Source organism: Lacerta agilis, chromosome 1 (genome assembly GCF_009819535.1).
Source record: "Lacerta agilis isolate rLacAgi1 chromosome 1, rLacAgi1.pri, whole genome shotgun sequence".
NCBI lineage: Eukaryota > Metazoa > Chordata > Lepidosauria > Squamata > Lacertidae > Lacerta > Lacerta agilis.
In genome coordinates, this window is record NC_046312.1 from 117500510 (window position 1) to 117520409 (window position 19900).

At 44.5% G+C, this 19900-nt stretch overlaps 1 protein-coding gene across 1 annotated transcript in view; it reads left to right on the plus strand.

Annotated features, from left to right (window-relative positions):
• Positions 1-686: 686 nt before the first annotated feature.
• Positions 687-19900, plus strand: part of ANKAR (ankyrin and armadillo repeat containing) — a 37590-nt gene continuing 18376 nt past the window's right edge. Inside the window, exons 1-11 of the mRNA XM_033150928.1 lie at positions 687-1317; positions 3928-4365; positions 6827-6990; positions 7521-7636; positions 8774-8951; positions 10624-10853; positions 12493-12527; positions 13770-13977; positions 15018-15226; positions 16649-16753; positions 18244-18488. Coding sequence (XP_033006819.1) covers positions 720-1317; positions 3928-4365; positions 6827-6990; positions 7521-7636; positions 8774-8951; positions 10624-10853; positions 12493-12527; positions 13770-13977; positions 15018-15226; positions 16649-16753; positions 18244-18488 — 2526 coding nt within the window. The 5' untranslated portion in view covers positions 687-719. The remainder of the gene's footprint in view (positions 1318-3927; positions 4366-6826; positions 6991-7520; positions 7637-8773; positions 8952-10623; positions 10854-12492; positions 12528-13769; positions 13978-15017; positions 15227-16648; positions 16754-18243; positions 18489-19900) is intronic.

Here is a 19900-nt window from a genome sequence, read left to right on the forward strand (position 1 = left end):
CGCCCCCCTCTCCTGGTTGCCCAGTCCCAGGCGCGGGTGGAGCCAGCCGGCCGCCTCAGCATCTTGCAGCCTCGGTCGCCCCCGAACTTGCAGCGCAGAGCCACCCGCAGCAGAAGAGCCCTTCCCCAGACTCAACTCTCGGGCCCCGGACTCTCAGCCTGGCGCGCCTGAGAGCCTGGCGCCTGGGTGCCCCGCACCCCATGCACCTTTGGGTAAGACGGCCCTGATTAAAAGCACAATAAAACATCAACCATTAAAAACCTTCCCTAAATAGGGCTGCCTTCAGTTGTCTTCTAAAAGTTGTATGGTTATCTACCTTCTTGATGGGAGGATGTTCCACAGGGTGGGTGCCACTACCAAGAAGGCCCTCTGCCTGGTTTCCTGTAGCTTCACATCTCACAATGAGGGAACCGCCAGAAGGCCCTCAGAGATGAACCTCAGTGTCTGGGCTGAACGACACTCCTTCAGGCATACAGGCCCGAGGCAGTTTAGGGCTTTAAAGATCAACACCGACACTTCGAATTGTGCTCGGAAATGTGCCTTGTTAAAGGTCAAGGAATATACTACTCAGGCTCTGTGTATTAGTCCTATCTTCCTAGGAATATTTCTGTTCCAACAACCCATAAGCCACTTGATTAACTCATGTGCATTACATATTCTCTCTCCCTCTTTTTTTTTAAGTATTTAGGAAACAATAAAACAGAAAAAGAGGCAATATTATGCTGAGACCACTAAAAAAGCCAGTGCTTAGGAATGAGCAAGCAGATGAGGCAGCTTATTTAGCTCACCTAGCTGCGCAGAGAAACGCCAGTGCCTTCTTCGAGAAGTACGAGCGAAGTGAGCTTCAGGAACTACTGACCACTTCATTTTGTAGCTGGTTGGCAACCAAAGATAACTTGCGCCAGACATTGGACCTCCCCACTGGGCTGCTGAGACAAATGAAAAGCGTAAATGTCCCAACGGCTATTTTTCTAACACCCGTGGAGCCCGACTTAGAGTTGGACTGCAGAGAAATCCATCAGATCATCAGAGAGTTGTCTGTTGGGATTTACTGTCTAAACCAAATTCCGTCCATCAGTTTGGATGCTAATTACGACCAAAGTACTTCTTGCTCCCTCCCTCCAGCGTACTTCGACACCCGAATCGGGCAAATGTTGATCGCCGTGGATTACATGCTGAAAGCCTTGTGGCATGGGGCATACATGCCCAAAGAAAAACGCGTCAGATTCTCTGAACTGTGGCGTTCTAGCATGGATATTGACGCAGACGGCATCCCTCAAACAGAAAGAACTGCGTGTGCAGAGTTCTGTCAAGCTGGTAAGACGGGGTTGTCATATTTCAGGAGGTGAAAATCCAAAACCCGGACAAAAAAGTTGCTGCCTAAAGTTTTTGCCCAAAGTTGTTGAGCTTTTTCTTTGCAAATCCCCGCAATTTAGGTTTAACATTTCGGCAAAAAATTATGCTTACACAATGGGTTGCCATACCCCTGGGTTTCCCTAGACATTTTGAACGGCTATTAAAATTTCCGCCTAGGTAAGAGTGATCTTGTATGCATCCCAGTCTCTAAGCCAGGGGTCCCCAAACTAAGGCCCAGGGGCCAGATGCGGCCCAATCGCCTTCTCAATCTGGCCCGCGGGAATCAGCGTGTTTTTAAATGAGTAGAATGTGTCCTTTTATTTAAAATGCATCTCTGGGTTATTTGTGGGGCATAGGAATTCATTCCCCCCCCCAAAAAAATATAGTCTGGCCCCCCACAAGGTCTGAGGGACAGTGGACCAGCCCCTTGCTGAAAAAGTTTGCTGACCCCTGCTCTAAGCAGTAACAGGTTGCAAGGGGCTCATCTGGTACCTTGGGTTTGGTTTCCTTGGAATGAAGGTCCTGGTGGCTGATGGCGATTCTGTGATATAAGGTTTTATTTAAATATACAGGCTGAGCATAAGAAGGACATTTACACCGCAACAAATCTAGACATCAACCTAGGTGCCTCTGTCGCTTTCAGATCCAGTTTTTATCTTCCCAGTCTATTCTCTTTCACACAGAGAAACTTGGAAGACACCACCTCCAGTGGGAGAGGAGAGAGACATTCCCTGTTCCAGAAGGATCTCTAGTTATTTTGTTCTCTGGCAACACATCACCTGTGCTTGGTCATCTCTTTAGTTATGCAAAGGCCCAGTCCCTCAATAAAAGGGTATTTTTTCTCTATGTTTGTCTACCCCAGGGGTAGCCAACTCCCAAGAGACTGAGATCTACTCACAGAGTTTAAAATTGGCAGTGATCTACCCCCTTTTGGGGGGGTTCAGGTCAAAGTTGTTGAGTTTTTCAGGTAGGAGATAAAAAGGTTGAGCTGATTTTAGGGGAGCCACAGTTCAGCTAATTTGGGGGGAGCCAATGATCTACCAGTGATCTACCACAGAGGTCCAGTGATCTACCGGTAGATCACGATCTACCTGTTGGAGATGCCTGGTCTACCCAATTCATTGTTTGTTTAAGATACTTATACAGTGGTACCCCGCAAGACGAATGCCTCGCACAACGAAAAACTCGCAAGACGAAAGGGTTTTGCGATTTTTTGGTTGACCCGCAAGACGAATTTCTCTATGGTCGTGCTTCGCAAGACGAAGCATTCGTCTTGCGCGGTACCACTGTAAGAAGAACCCTCCTGCTTGCGCTGGCCCTCCCTGCTTGCCGCTCACTAACGATCGCCCTCCCCGCGCTCCCTGATCGCACACCCGACACCCGGCTTCCTCCTGCTCGCCTTCCCCGCGCTCCCCATCGCACTCCCCACGCCTGGATCCTCCCGTTCGCGCTCCCCGATCGCACACCTGACACCCGGCTTCCTCCCGCTCGCCCTCCCCGCCTTCCCCAATCGCACACCCGACACCCGGCTTCCTCCTGCTCGCCCTCCCCACGCTCCCCATCGCACTCCCCACACCCGGCTTCCTCCCGCCACCGCCGCTCACTACAGTACAGTACTGTAAGTAACCGCTCTCCCCGCTCGCTTTCCCGACACCCGGCCCCGACTGGTTTTTTCCCATAGGAACGCATTAATTACGTTTCAATGCATTCCTATGGGAAACCGTGCTTCGCAAAACGAAATTTCCGCAAGACGAAAAGACTTGCGGAACGAATTAATTTCGTCTTGCGAGGCACCACTGTATAACACTTTTCAGACAGACTTCACAAAGCACCTTATGTGAGGTTATTACAAATAAAAGCATTAGTATTTGAAAAACTGTTTGTTCAGAAGTGCTTCTTCCCTGCTCTTCCCAGGGCAAGATGCTGCTGCAGAAGCCTCTGTGGTGAATACTGTCCGAAGAAAGGACCACTGCTGAGATCTAGAGGGTTGCAGATTACCATGGCTGTCCCTTTCTGCCCAGGCCCTTCAGGGCAAGAGATCTGACATGACCTCTTTGTCAGCCTCTTTTTTTGCAACCAGTCAGTAACAGGGATGGAAGTGGGGGAACCACGGCACTATTGATGTTGACACATTTGTGAGAACTGCATCAGACTTTATAGACTTCATGTATACTTGGAACACACTTGCGGGTGGCGCTGTGTTCTAAACCACTGAGCATCGTGGGCTTGCCAATCAAAAGGTCAGCGGTTCAAATCCCCACGATGGGTTGAGCTCCGGTTGCTCTGTCCCAGCTCCTGCCTACCTAGCAGTTCCGTGCACTCTGGTTTCTGTCACGGTGTTCTGTTGCACCAGAAGCAGTTTAGTCATGCTAGCCACATGACCCAGAAAGGTGTCTGTGGACAAACACCGGCTCCCTCAGCCTGAAAGCAAGATAAGCGCCGCAACCCCATAGTCGCCTTTGACTGGACTTAACCGTCTGGTCCTTATCTATGTAGGACAGGGAATATCTGTATTTTAACTGATCTGTTTTTATTTCATATATTTATATATCTTTTATATGTATGCTATAGGTCTAATGGATATTTCAAAAGAACCAGATTTCCTAGGAATCTATGAGGAAAACCTGAATGAAGATCCAACGTATGACCCTAACAGCCCAGAGGAAAAAGCATTCTTTATGCAGTTTGCGGACGACATATTTCTTAAGTTGACTTTTGCCACCACAGAGGTTCAGCAGTATGAAAATGTGTTCAAGTTTGATGCAGCATACAATCTTTGCAATGCGATAAGGATGACTGAGGACCGCCTCGATATGCATGGATATCAGAGGCTGCAGCAGAGGCTAGCTCTTCAACAAAAACTTGTCAAGAAATACCTAGAAAAAAAGGTCGAGATCCGGAAAAACATAGCATATCTAAAGCTAATGAGTTTTCTTATTCCATTTATTGTCAACTTGAAAAGGAAAAATAAAATCCCGAATTTAAATCGGCTTCTTCAGCCGTATTCAGGTAACACTATGTTCTATCCTTTTGCTGAGAGATTGCTTTTAATCCGTGAACAAGAAATAGGCCATATCTGTAAGAGCAAGCATATGAGCCCCTTACCAGTAGTCTAAAATGGTACAGTCCTGATTCAGGTTTACTGGCTCACTGAGAACTAGAAGTGCTTTTGAAATATACTCAGAGTCAAGTGTGGATTTCATGCTCTTTATTCAGCTCATTGTAACAGGAATGCAGTTTCCCCCAAACGTCTGCTTTATATACACTATTTACACACGTGATTGGCTAATTCCGGGATACTCCTGTATGCCAATCGGGTTGCGGATTCACTTCCACTTGGAGTTGGATTGGGTGGCTCCTGCGGACCAATCAGACTGCTGCATTCTGGATCCTATTCAACTCAATACATAACAGCTTTTTAAAAAACAAACAAGCAAACAACAATCAGGCCAACCAACAATGATACATCACACACAATCCACATTAGACAACAGTGGCATAAAGAAAAGAAAGCTAAAATGCAAGGAACACTTAGTAAACAAAAACAAAAAACCAGGCAATCAACATGACATGCTTGTATACCCTGCAATGGACTAAAACATATGAAACTTTGTGTTAACAAAACCATACGAGAGGCAATGCACCTGAAACGTACCCTCCAACATTTCTCTGATAAAAACAGTGATGTCCTATTCCATAATAATAAATCTACTGTTTATTAACCAGGCAGAGGGCCTTCTCAGTAGTGGCACCTGCCCTGTGGAACGCCCTCCCATCAGATGTCAAGGAAATAAGCAACTATCTTACTTTTAAAAGACACCTGAAGGCAGCCCTGTTTAGGGAAGTTTTTAATGTTTAATGCTGTATTGTGTTTTTAATATTCGGTTGGGAGCCACCCAGAGTGGCTGGGGAAATCCAGCCAGATGGGTGGGGTATAAATAATAATAATTATTATACCCCACCCATCTGACTGCCTTGCTCCAGTCACTCTGGGCAGCTTCCAACGCATATAAAAATATAATAAAAACATTTAACATTTAAAAAAACCTTCCCCGTACAGGGCTGCCTTTGGATGGCTCAGGGGCTGGATAACTCCAGATCCCCAAACATTTCTCTGATGACAATAGGGACATCCTAAGAAAAAGCAGGACATTCCGGGATCAGATCAGAAACTGGGACAGCTTCTGTAAATCAGGGACTGTCCCTGGAAAATAGGGACACTTGGAGGGTTTGCTAAAATTAAGGCACCAGTCCCCTTCCATATGAATGAATAACCATTGATTGGGGTTCCTTATGGCAATAATTAATAAGGGAAATAAAAGGGAACCAGTCACCCTGGAATTTGTTCCTCATGAACTAGAACTGGAACTAATACTTTTCGCTCCATAAGATGCACTTTCTTCTGCCTAAAAAGTAAGGGGGAATATCTGTGCGTCTTATGAAGCGAATGGTGGTCCCTGGAGCTGAATTGCCCAGGGGCCCAAACCAGATCTTGCTTTTTATTTTACAAGGAGATAAGGGGGTGTTGAAAGGACCCTGCTCAGCAGCTGATCAGCAAGAGATCGGGAGAGAGGTAAGAGTCCCGGCTCCCTTTCAGCCCCGCCCCCTTGCCCAGGCCTCCTTTGTTGAATGTGCTGCAGAGGGAGGTTGTTTGTTTCCCCAGTGACATGTGGCTGGCTGCAAAACTTTTAGCTGATCCTCAAAAAAACAGGGCTTTTCCCTTTTCAAAAAAAGCTGCAAAACCTTTAGCTGATCCTCAAAAAAAGGTGCTTTTCCCTTTGCAAAAAAGCGGCAAAACTTTTAGCTGATCCTAAAAAAAAAAAACCAGGGCTTTTCCCTTTTCAAAAAAAGCTGCAAAACTTTTAGCTGGTCCTCAAAAAAACAGGGCTTTTAGAGGAGGAAAACCAGGAAAAAAAATTCTGGGTTTCCTCCTCTAAAAACAAGGTGCGCCCTATGGTCCGGTGCGCCCTATGGAGCGAAAAATACAATACTTCTTAATCCTAAAAAAGTGTCAAAAGAGTACACTATGGCTCTATCTCCACCATACATTTAAAGCAGTATTATACCACTCCAGATAGCCATGGTTTTTCCCAAAGAATAATCAGAATTGTAGTTTGTGAAGGGTTTTGACAGATGTGAGGAGACCCATGTTACTCTCACGGAGATACAGAGTGGTTTAACAATCAACTCCTCTTCCCAGGGAACTCTTACAACTGTAGCCATAGTACACTCTTTTGACACCAAGCAGTTCTTTTTATGTGACGAAACTATGGGAAATTGCATTTTTGAAAGTGCTGCTTAAAGTTTTATATTTATATATATTTATATATTTTTATATATAATATATATTATATATATATTATATATTTATATTTATATTATTAGTAATGTCATTCATTCATGTCATTCGGTGAGAGCAGTGGCAGCTGCCTTCGCCTCTGTGTTAAAACCCAGTTATCCCTTTTTGTAGACGACAAAGTCAAAACGGAACGTGAACTGCCTCCAATTTTGCTCGGACCAGATTTTAAGTGCCAGCATTTTGTATATGCCCAGAATCAGTATTTCCATCTCCACGGTGGCATTGAATATGATGTCGGTACTCCCTCAGTTGAAGACCTTTCAGATGAGATTAAGGTACTAAATCGGCATTTTTGAAATAATTTAGCTTGCGATAAGGAGAGATTGTAGGGCTAGGGGATTTAAAGCTTCGGGGGGGGGGGGAGATTACATTCCACCTGCTCTGGAAAATAATAATTTGCTCTCACTGAAGGTTCAGCTTTACAGCTTGGGGGTGTCTCCTTTGTCATGGGAAGCTCATGAAGACTGCATACGTATGCACTATACCTTTTAAAGCTCATTCGAAGCAGAGTCTCCCTCAAAAGAATTCTGGGCACTGTAGATAATGTTAAGATTTACTGGGAAATGTAAATCTGTGACAGTTAAGCTACAGTGCTCAGAATTATTTGAGGGAAAGAAATTGCTTTATTAAAGATGTAGCATGGACACCGCCTTAAGTCTCCTTACCACAGAAACTCTTCCTACCACTAGCTGGGTCTGGTTCAGCAGCTCCAACCTCTCCAGAAGACAGGCCATCTAACCAGTCATCTATGCCCTGGTATAAATAAAGCATAAATATGGTCTGTTGTTTTTAACATTAATTGTAGGCTGCCTATGACGAAATGCATACATGTGCAGCAAATCACCTCGCTCAACTGTTGGACCCAGATGCACCCTATAGAGAACATTACCCCATACCAATAATGGATTTTCAAGGCAAGAGGTAAAGAGCACAGGCGTGAGATGCTTTCTATTGAGTTTTGGGGAATGTAACACTAGTTTAATGGTTGAGAGTCAAAAAGTGGCTCATATGTGTAAGTACCAGTAAACACTTGTGTACGTGCAGCAGATGTTACAGTATGCAAAATAATAATTGATTAGAAATAAGTTTGCTTAAAAGACATACTGACGATTAAGTATGGATGTTTATTATTTATTCATCGAGATTTTTTAATCTGAATGCAGAATTGAGTTTTGCTGCTTTTTAAAAACAAATTATTTTGACCATATCTCTTTGCCCACTGTGCATTATCATAAAGGGAATCCAGTCATGTAATGAAAATCTTGCAGATGGAATCCAGTCTGGCATAAAGCACGACACAATCTGTTGGGTTCTGAGTTGTTTGAGTACCAAGGTGTTTGAGAACCAAGGTACCACTGTACAAATAGTGTGGTGCAGTGGGTAGAGCATTGGACTAGGGTGATGGAGAGACCCAGATTAAAACTGACACTTTACCCATGAAGCTTGCTGCGGGAACCTTGGACCAGTCACACTCTCTTCCCCAAGCAACCAGGGTTGTCGCAAGGATAATGTTTGGGGAGGGTATGCTGCTGTATGCCATCTTGAGCTACTTAGAGGAAAGGCAGGATTAAAATGAATTAGAATGGTATGCCATGGTCCAATTTAGACAGGTGTACACAACCTGCGGCCCACTGAGTTAAATGCAGCTACTACAGCTTGATTTTTTAAAAATAAAGTCCTGTACATAAGAACCTGCTGAACCAGGTCAAAGGTGTCCACCCTGTCCAGCATCCTGTTCTCACAGTGGCCAACCAGATACCCATGGGAAGCCTGTAAACAGAACATGAGTGCAATAGCACTTGTGGCTCCCAGCAACTGATTTTGTGTATTGTGGCCTGCCTAGTGTTTAACCACGATCCCAATTTTGCAGTCTCGGAGACAGCAATAAATATATATTTATAAGCCTCAGGTGGTTGGGATGTCTTTGGTTTGGTGGGTCAGGAGATTCTCAGGCTCACTTTACAGGCATTGTGAAATATAGGCTACGAAATAATGTGTTAAAATATTCCAGTTTCTACTGTGCGTGTGTGTTCCTTCCCCACCCCCTGCATTTTCCAGCTATTATGTAATCGGGATCGAACTTGAACCATTTTATCTGCTTTTTAAGAGCCAATGGTGGGGTGCCATAAATGAAGTAGTAAGCACACTTAAACCCAAAAGGCTTCCATTAACTGATATTCAAGCAATGGACCAATTCAAGAAAAGATTTGGCTATAAGAAGGCTATTAAATGCAAGGTATGGTTTTTTGTTTTGTTTTTTAAGGGAATGGACCCTGTGAGGTCCACCACATTTATGGTCATCTTCCTTTAACAGCCCTTTCAGAACAGTTTTGCTCCTCTCCCTCACAAGATCCAACAGCAATGGGAGAATGAAAAATACTAACAGGGAGGTGTATACTAAATGTCCCTTCATCCTCTCTGGAAGACTCCTGGGGAGGTGGTCTCCACCACTTTTCTTCATCTGCCCAGTCCCTGACAGCTGGGCAGAAGCTTCCTGGGCTTTGAGAAGGATGCTGGAGCCTAAGGTGATGGGAGGACTCTTGGACCCGGTCAGAGCATCATGTCTCCCACCCTAAGCTGGGCAGAAGCTTCCCGGGGTTTGAGAAGCAGGCACCAGAGTATTAATACTTTAATACTCTAATTTACTGGGAACATTTAGGAGACTAGCCTAGTCCCCCTAGTCCACTGACTGCATGCAACTGGCAGGGTGATAATTTGGCTAAAATTTGTTGAGGGAGGGGGATATCTTGAGGATTCCATTAAGGGTCTCCCTACATTTCCCCCTATAAATTGAGTATTGGGCTGAAACTGGAATCTGGGGGTTGGGGCCAGGACTTCAGTGGCCTGTACACATCCTTGCCCATTCAATCTAATGAACCAGGATAGAACATGTGATACAGAACAAGTACAAAATTATATATAATGTGATGCAGAATAAGAGAGATCCTGTATCTTTCAGCAGTTGGCTGGCCTCAGGATTCAATGTACCATATTTTTCGCTCCATAGGACGCACCGGACCATAGGGCGCACCTCATTTTTAGAGGAGGAAACAAGAAAAAAAAAATTTTTCTGGTTATCCTCTAAAAGCCCTGTGTTTTGTTTTGTTTTGTTTTTTGAGGATCAGCTAAAAGTTTTGCAGCTTTTTTGCAAAGGGAAAAGCCCTGGCTTTTTTGAGGATCAGCTAAAAGTTTTGCAGCTGTTTTTGCAAAGGCAAAAGGCCTTTTTTTAAGGATCAGCAAAAGGTTTTGCAGCTTTTTTGGAAAGGGAAAAGCCCTGTGTTTTTTTTTGAGGATCAGTTAAAGGTTTTGCAGCTTTTTTTTGCAAAGGGGGGAAAGCAAAGCTCCTTTTGCAAAGGGGGAAAAGCAAAGAGGAAAAGCCCCATTTTTATGGGGTTTAACTCACATTTCTGAAAAAATCTTAAGGAAAGGGAGCCATTTCTACTGTTTCCAGACAGATAATCTAATCAGCCAGTCACATGTCCTGGGGAAACCAACAACCTCCCTCTGCAGCACATTCAACAAAGGAGGGCGGGGCTGAAAGGGAGCCAGGACTCTTATCTCTCTCCTGATCTCTTGCTGATCAGCTGCTTAGCGGGGTCCTTTCAACACTCCCTTTTCTCTTTGTAAAATAAAAACCACAATCTGCTTTTGGCCCCTGGGCAATTCAGCCCCAGGGACCACCATTCGCTCCATAAGACGCACAGGTATTTCCCCTTACTTTTTAGGAGGAAAAAAGTGCGTCTTATGGAGCGAAAAATGCGGTATCTTGGTACAGAGTTCTAACTGTTCTCTTTCTTTCAGGGCATGGTACGCACAGCCCAAATCAAAGTAGCTGGAGTGGGGGGAAAAATCACTGTATTGCTATTCTTGTTGTTTTTCTATGTGCCTTTTGCGCGTGTGACACTTAGAGCCTGCCATTTGGCATGAGGGCTGCTGCTGAAAGAGGGTTGGCTGCTATCTTCCTCACCTTCTGCCGCAAGACATCCCTCTCCAGCCTTGCTCTTTCAGACGAACATGGCTACGGTCTCATCCACTATGCTGCTATCTACAACCGTGTGTCAATCATATGCCAGTTGATTAAATCATATCTGACAATCAACCAGAGGCGCAGCATCCCAGTTAGCCAAGGTAGGAAATAGTATCTGCTGAGAAGTTAATAGAGTCACAACTCCCAGGGGTCCTGCCACAAGAAAAGCATCTCCCCTGTCCCCTTTCTTGGATGTAGAAAAGACACTGCGCAAGAACCACAGATATCTAAATCAGGCTTCCTCAAACTCAGCCCTCCAGATGTTTTGAGACTACAATTCCCATCATCCCTAGCCACTGGTCCTGCTAGCTAGGGATCATGGGAGTTGTAGGCCAAAAAACACCTGTAGGGCCGAGTTTGAGAAACCCTGATCTTAACCATTCACCTTTATTGGAATATGTGGGTCATAAAACCTTTGACCCATGTAGTGCTGCTGCCCAGAGCTGTAATCAATCAGCTTTACGATCCAGCCCGACATCTATGGCTGTCCAGTCACGCTCCTCTCTCAGGCTGCACGTTGAATTCTTATTGACAGTAGCAGAGCTTAGGACAATGACGTGATGGCAACAGGTCTGCATCTTCAGTGTTGTCTTAAATAAATCAGCTAGACAGCAGTGCTTCTAATCTAACAGAAGCTTTATTTCAGTTCAGAGAATAAACAGAACAGAACGTCCGAGAGACGCGAGCTGCATGGCTGCCACGTTCTCTCGGCACACAGAGACAAAAGCGAAACCAAAAACTCCCCTTTTCAAGACAAAGGAAAAATGCCCATATGCTGTGGGCGAGATACCCAGAATCAGAACACCTACTGGTGAACAGTTAACTCTGTGTTGACCAGAAACCTAACAACCTTTGTCAAGATCCCTCTTGATTCCAATTTTCTTTTCCGAAGTGTATGAGATACTTTATTGCTCCAGGCATCACTATTAGCCCTCATCTGACCTATTACCGACTCCAGTTCAGATACCTGTGTGGGCGAGCAGGCAGAGCAATCTGGCCCCACTTGGCTCCGGTGGGGGGTTGTTTTGGTGACGTGGGCTGGGCTGGAGTAGCGGGCTCTGTCCCCCGCCTGGCATATGTGCCCACCCACCCTGGGCCTCAGCAACACACGTTATGCTGCTGTGCTGGACAACAGCTCCCATCATCTGACCATTGGCCTTGCAGACTGAAATCCAGCAACATCTGGAGAGGAGAACCACAGATTCTTCATCTCTAAAATAACCTGTTTGGCGGAGGCTTTTATCATTAGAGTGAGAAGCATAGTGTATACTGCAAGAAAGAAAGAAAAAGACACAATAGCCCAGGGGTGCCCAAACTTTTTTCAAAGAGGGCCAGATTTGATGAAGTGAACATGCATGAAGTTGCTGAGCTTTTTTTTAGGATTGAAGTTGTTGAGCTTTTTTTACATTTTTTTTTTTACAATTTTACCACAAAGTTGTTGAGCCACGGGGGCCAGGGGGCAAGCAGCAAACGGACTTCAGACATGCCTGCAATAGCAAAATCATAATAAATACATTTTGTTCTAGGAAAACGTCCCCAGAAATCTGATCCAAAGGGTAAGTGATAGATATTTTGTTGTCCTCTAACATTTGTAATATATATACTGTAAGTATACAAAATAAAGTTGTGCTAGCTTTAGGAAAACTAGGGGATATAAATTAAAGGGCAAAGGCTTGCAGCTTCTGTACCTTAAGAGATAATGCTCTATAGTGTAGCTAGAACAGTTCATTTAGTGAAATATTTGAGTTAGTGGGAGCTTTGCTCTTGCCATTAAGGGGTGCACAGGTAAGCCCATTCGGAAGAAAATCTCTTTGGAATCCATTAAGCATGTGGCAGTTTTGTAATTTTGTTCCAGGAGTAAATTTAATGCAGAGATTACACGGGGTGGGGGTGGGGAGATATAAATAAATAATAATATTTAAAAAGAGTGACTGCACCGAAGTTGATAGTATTTTGTGACTGGAAATTCAGCATAGCCAAGAGCTTTGGAACCTATGAAATAATTAATCTTAATAAAGAACCTATGTCTATATATCACACTGACATGTAGGGATGTCACGGTTGGAGTGATTAAATAAATAAATATGCTTTGTTTCAGGAATAATGAGCTTGCACGATAAGGACACCGCAGGAGAGAAAAGTGGTGAGTTGCAAAAAGCAACAGCATTACTTTTTTATAGTCTACACTGATGAAAATTATTTAGTTTGCTGCCATTGATTTCTCTTTCTCCCTCCACTAAGGCTGGGCTATATGCTGTTCATATTCAGGGGTGGGCAGAGATTTTGCTTCGTGTTCCATGTTTAATGCTACAGTGCATGTCGTGTTCAATGCTTTTTTTAAAAATCCGATAAACTCACGTGCTATTTTTCTAGTGCTGGAAAGAGAAACAATATTGATTCTGTGAAAATTCAGTGTGGTGGAGAGGTGAAAGTGTGAAACTAGAGACCTTAGAGAGACTAGGTTTCAGATACCTACATGAAGCTTACTGGGTGACCTTGGGCCAGCTCCTGCCTCTCAGACTAACCTACCTTACTGGGCTGTCGTGGTTTTTAAATGAGGGTGAAGAAGCAAGCACATCACCTTGAGCTTTTGGGGGGAAAGGGCTATAAATTCAACACATACATACTTATATAGTCGTACCTTGGAAGTCGAACGGAATCCGTTCTGGAAGTCCGTTCGGCTTCCAAAACGTTCGGAAACCAAAGCGCGGCTTCTGATTGGCTGGAGGAAGCCAATCGGAAGCCGTGCTGGACATTCAGCTTCTGAAAATCGTTCGAAAAGAGGGAACACTCACTTCCAGTTTTCGATGGTTCAGGAGCTGAAACGTATGGGTTCCAAGGTGTTCAGCAACCAAGGTACGACTGTACAGTATACATAAAATAATAAAGGGGTGGTGTAGAAACAGCACTGATATAAAACTAGCAAATAATTATTCAAATCCTTGGGGGCTCTGCCTTAGATTTTGCCAACTGAAGTATACCATGCCTGTGTAGCTTATTCTATTGCATCTTCATTCCCTCTATCAGGTTTTGGTCCCACTGCTTTGCACCTATCAGCTCAATGCTCTTCCGTCGAAGCCCTCAATTTCCTCCTGGCCTTAAAAGCAGATTACGAAATACCCGATGAACGAGGGTGGCTGCCTGTACATTATGCTGCCTTCTATGACAATGTTACCTGCTTCATAGTTCTCTACCGAAAACACCCAGCTTCGTTAGAGGCTGAAACACGAAATGAGTAAGTAAGCAGAAAACAGCATGGGAATTTACGCCTCCTTGTTTCCTCTGGAATTCAAGTAAGGAACTCTAAATATTGTCAAGTTTCAGAGTTCAGAGGTTCGTGATTATGCATAATGTAGCACCAAATTGCCCAATCTTGGGTCAATCAATTTGAGACAAGGGCTCATAATGTGCCTGTCAGCTGGCTACATAACTATCCAGCCTTACATTTGCCTGCAAGGGAACAGGCTATTCTAGGGCGTGATCATGTTTTGAAATGTTTGCTGTGTCGACTTCTAATCAATCTAAAGGTGTACTGTCCCATATCAATCAAATCCTCCTGGAAGAGTCTACTAGGAGCGTGGAGGACCTTCAGATAGCCTAAGAATGCAGTCTAGACTAACGCTCACGGTTTCGAGCCTGGAATCCTTGATAAGAGTCCTTTTTAGAGCAATCAACATTGCAAAGTGGGAAGGTAAAGAGAGCGAGATAGGCAGGCAAGGAAGCTACCCAACCACAGCCAGCCCTGTTCAGCTCAACTGCGTTTCTGTTACATGCAAATTGTCTGGAAGGATAAAATAATAATAAATCCTATATAAACTTGCCAGTGCGTAGGTCCAAATGCACATTAGGGCTGGCCAATATCTGGTTGTCAACACTGTGATATATCCCCAGTTAAACATCACAATATACCCGTACCAATACATCACGGTGTCTGAAATAAGGATGGAGCTATGTAGAGGAATTGGCTGGCTTCACAGTTTCCCTCCACTTTGTGATTTTTCCATAGCACAAGCTTACATTATGAGCTGCAATATATTCCCAGGTCAGAAATTATGAAACCAGTACAGTCATACCTCATGTTGCGAACGCTGCAGGTCATGTGTTTTCGGGTTGCGCTCTGCGCCGAACCTGGAAGTATCAGAATGGGTTACTTCCAGGTTTCGGCGCTCGTGCGTGTGCTTGTCCTATATATGAAATGAAATGAAATCCATTTCATCATCCTATTTCTCTGAGTGTTTATCTGCATCGCAGTGATGTTTCTCCTCTCTACTACAGACAATGCTCCACCCCGCTTTTGCTTGCCGCTACATCTGGGGCATTAGATACGATCCAGTATTTGTTTTCTCTTGAAGCCAACTGGCTGAAAAAGGACAGCGAAGGGAATAATATCATTCATTTGGCAGTGCTGAACTTTCACACAGAGGTTCTGAAGCATCTGATTGAGCTGCACAACCCTGATCTCCCGGTTTGGAAAACTCTTGTCGGTAAGCGCATCAGTTCCTCTCCCTGCAAGTGGTTCTGAGTGGCCCTGACTCACTGCGATGTTTCAATTCATGAGGATGTAACAAGGTGGCCCATGGATGCAACAGCCCCCATAACCCAGTGATAACACATCTGACGCTGTATTATCTAGGAGCAGGATAGGAATAGAGGCAGAAGCTGGAGGGAACTCTGGAAAGGATTGCCCTGTAGTAGCAGCCCCCACTCACACCATAACGGATTTATCAGTAGGGACTTTGAACCACCACGTGGTGGCAACATAGGACTGAGCAGGCTGACAAGGAAATATTGGCAGACTAAATGCTTTCTATTAACCCACTAAAAAGGTAAAAGGTAAAGGTAAAGGGCCCCTGGGTGGTTAAGTACAGTCAAAGGTGACTATGGGGTTGTGGCGCTCCTCTCACTTTCAGGCTGAGGGAGCCGGCGTTTCTCCGCAGACAGCTTTTCGGTTCATGTGGCCAGCATGACTAAACCGCAACACTACCAAAACTAAAACAAAATAAAAACAAAACAACACAGTTTTAGCTGATGAATATGTTGGCCACCAAGTACTAAAGACCTGGGTAGACTAAAATGTTGTTTGAATGAGCTCTACCACTTCAGGATAATGGTGAGGAGGGATACCTCTTTTGAATGCCTCCAAGTTTTTAAAGCTTGCTCCAAGTAGAAAAGGAACTTTGTTTTAATGAAGGGGGGTATTAAAAAGAAATAAAATCCGCCAACTGTAGTCTGAAATGGTATAATCTAGAGGTTTTCAACCTTTTTTTGAGTCCACGGCTCCCTTAACCGACTACATTTTTTTCTGCAGCACCCCTGTGGGGCTCAGGAGCCCAGTTGTATCACCCGTTGCCTGCAGAGCTGCCAGCCTCTCACCCTTTTTTGAACACCCACCCTTGTGGAGTGTTCCCTCAGCCTCCTCTCCTCTCCCCTCTCCTTGGCAGTCCTCCAGGCAGCTGCAGCTGCTGCCATCCCTGGTCTCTGAACTGCCCCACACCTGCCCCAAAGAGAGGTGCCTCCCAGAGGCAACATTTGCCTGGGGAGCTTGTAGCTAGGGCTGCTGCAATAAACAGCCGTGCAAGTCTTTGGGAGGCAGAAACACAAAAGGGCATCAGAGGAGGGAGGGAAGGAAAGAGTAACAGAGGCCAGTGTTGCCCGCGGTACCCCTGACCATCATTCAGGGCACGCCAGGGTGCCTCAGCACACTGGTTGAAAACCACTGGTATAATCCATTCTACCTAGAGCTGCGTCACAGTTTTGAAAATGTGTTTCCTGGCCATTTATTGGCTGGATAAACTCCAATGAAAAACAATTCTGCAAGCTGGAGTTATTGCAAAAAGGTTCAGCTTGGATACATCCTTTGGGGTAACCAGCAAGTGTCTTCAGATTGCTTTGGGGATTCTCAACAGGTATGTTGGATTGCAAAGAGCAGAAAAGGAAAGAAATGGCAATACGGTGTTTGGAAGTACTTTGTCTCGCCAAAGATCATTATTGGAAGTGCATTTTGGATGCAGGTGAGATAAGCAGAACAAGATATGTTGCTGTCTTTATGCTGGGGGGGGGGGCAGTTGCTGTTGAATGACAGTTCCAATAATCCCTCTCATCACTGGCATGGCTGGCTGGGGCTGATGGAGTCCAATAACAACTTGGGGGTGCCAGAGGTTTCCCATTCCTGCTGTAGGTTTTCATATAAGTATCTGTGCATCAGCTACTAAATGCCCATATAAGGTGATTTCAAGCCTTATGAGGAACAGTTGAGGGAGCTGGTTGTGTTTGGCCTGGATAAGAGCAGATAATGATAGCTACCTTCAAATATCTAAAGGGCTGTCACTTGTCTTCTCCTGTTCTGGAGGCTAAGACCTAAACCAATGGCTTCAAGCTACAAGAAAAGACACTCCGACTAAGTATCAGGAGGAATTTTCTGATGGCAGGAGCTGTTTGACATTGAAATGGACACGCTTGGAAGGGGGTGGAGGTATTTAAGCAGAGGGTGGATGGCTGTCTGTCATAGATGCTTCAGCTGAGATTTCTGCATTGCAGGGGGTTGGACTAGATGACCCTTGGGATACCTTCCAACTCTACTGTTCTATGAACAGTAGAGAGATTTAAATTTTCTGTTTTACAATTTATAATATTCATTTAAACAACCTTAAAATGTCAATGACTTCCTTTCTTCTCTTTCCGTGGTTCATTTTGTATATCATAAATCCCTGCACAAACCAAACCATTCAGTATTCCATTATTACATCTATCGAAACTCGTTTGCACTGTTGAATTTATCTTAACGCTGCCTGCGTTTTCAAGTGTACACAATTTTCCTCCATATATTCGATAAACATTTCCCAATCATCTTTAAACGTATGTTCTTCTTGTTCTCTTATTCTATGAGTTGGGTCCGCTAGCTGCACATATTCCATCAGTTTAAGTTGCCATTCTTCTTTAGTTGGGACCTCGCCCCGTTTTCCATTTTTGGGCTAATGAAACATGGGCCACAGTAGTGGCATACATAAATAACCATTTCTGACACATGGGAATATCCATCTGAATTATCCCCAACGAAAATGACTCTGGGGTTGTTGGTTTTTTTGAAAAGTTCTTTTAACCATTTCCCCCCCCCAATTCATTATGGATTATTTCCCAATATTCTTTTACCCTTTTACAAGTCTGCCGCATGTGAAAGAAAGTGAGTGATCCCCACATGATTTAAAATCCTCTTTACTATTTTCCATTGTGCAGGAAACCTCCATGGGTTTGAGAGCGAGAAGGATGGTGAGGTTAGGGGTGTGAGGAGCATAATGCTCTCAATCCTACCCTGTCTTGCTCATGCGTAGGGTTACATGCACAAGTAGGGCTTCTGTGATCTCTCATACACCCCTCCCCTGCCAACACATACAGATTCTCCTGTTCTCTTCTAAACAAGTCAGAAGCTTTCAAGTGATTCACAGGACGTTGTGTTTGTGAAAGAAAGCTGTAACTGGCCCTTCGTTTGCGTTCTGCACCGCAGGTACCATACCCTCATTAATCAGCTTGTTAAAAAGTGGCAACGTCTACCTGGAGTGCATCACTGTGGGAGTACTGAGTAACATCTCAATCCACGAGTCCATCGCCAAAGCTTTTGTAGAAGCAGGAGGCATCACAGTATTAATTAAGCTACTGGCATCTCATGAACCTGAATTGCTTTCCCGTTGTGCTGTCCTTTTATATGATATTGCCCAGTTGGATAACAATCAGGTTATCATTGCTGAACAGGTAAGCCTAACCCTAAAAAACAACAATCCCTTAGTATTGTCTTTCATTCCCTCCTTTTTAAAATGTACTATAATCAAAAGAAAATAGGTTTGCTTTTACTTCAGGTGTGTTCAATTTGTAAAAGTATCCTATGTTAGATAGCCCCCTTTCTTCCTTCGAATCATAGAACTGTAGAGCTGTAAGGGACCCTGAGAATCATCTAGGTACATTGAAACTAATCTTAATTGTGCTTAAGGTTCCTAATAGTAATGTCAGGAGTCCAGGTTCCCAACTTGATAACACAGTACAGTGGTACCTCGACTTACGAATTACTCGACATACGAATTTTTCGACTTATGGATGAAAAGAATGCCTGCACGCCTACGAATTTTTCGACATCCGAAGGACATCCGTTGGCGGTTTTAGATGGGGTTTACTCTTACGAATTTTAGATGCGGTTTACTCGACACGAATTTTTCCGAATTTTTCGTTTCCAATGCATCCCTATGGGAAAAATCGCTTTTTTCGACTTACGAATTTTTTGACCTATGAATGTGCATTCGGAACAGATTAAATTCGTATGTCGAGGTACCACTGTAAGTGTAGGTAATTAAAAATGAGGATATATTGCAAAAACAAACAGATAGCTCTGGACGGCTCTGAGAAAGCCTCTGGCATCATTACTTAAGATGACCCTTCTGAAGACTCCTTCCGGCGTCGACAGAAGATATTGAACTTACGACCCGTAAGTCTCTTGTTTTGCTTCCTATCTAGCAGCCCTCCCATTTGTTGACTTCGGACTTAGTGGATCAGCTCCAACCTCTTCCTGTTCTGAGAGGCTGACTCTGAGTCTATTCACGCCTATTTGTATTTCCTGCGAGCTTTGGCTATGTTCCAGCCTGCTCTCAGCTACTGCCTTATCAGCCTGCCTGTCAAGGTCAGGAAGAGCCAGTTTGCAGCTGCCGGCTCTCCCCTGCCTGACTAACATCTAAGCCTCTCTGTTCCTGGCTGCTTTCTGCAGTTGGCTGTAAACCTTCGCTTGGAGCTGGCTCATTCCTGACAAGTAACTAGAGTTCTCCTCAGTGGTGGAAGCTGGCCCGACATTCTGCCGTGAGCCACCACCATGCTCACTTACCGTGGGTGGCACTCTAAGCACTGGGTTGTCAGCCTCCTCCTCCTTAGTGTTGCCTTTGTAGAATTCAGTAGGGAAAATGGGGTCAAAACTAGAATTAGTTGGCTCTGCCTGTTTTTGGCTCTAGCTCCCATCAGCTCTGGCTCCACCTTTTGCTGTATTCCCTGCCATCTGCCCTACCAGGCCCTATAAGGACCAGTCTCCTCTGTTCCTAAACCCAGGATCTGGAACCCACATCAAGCCAAGAGATTCAGATCCCAGGTTAGAAAGAAGTACTGGTCAGCTTTAAGAGGGGGTGAAG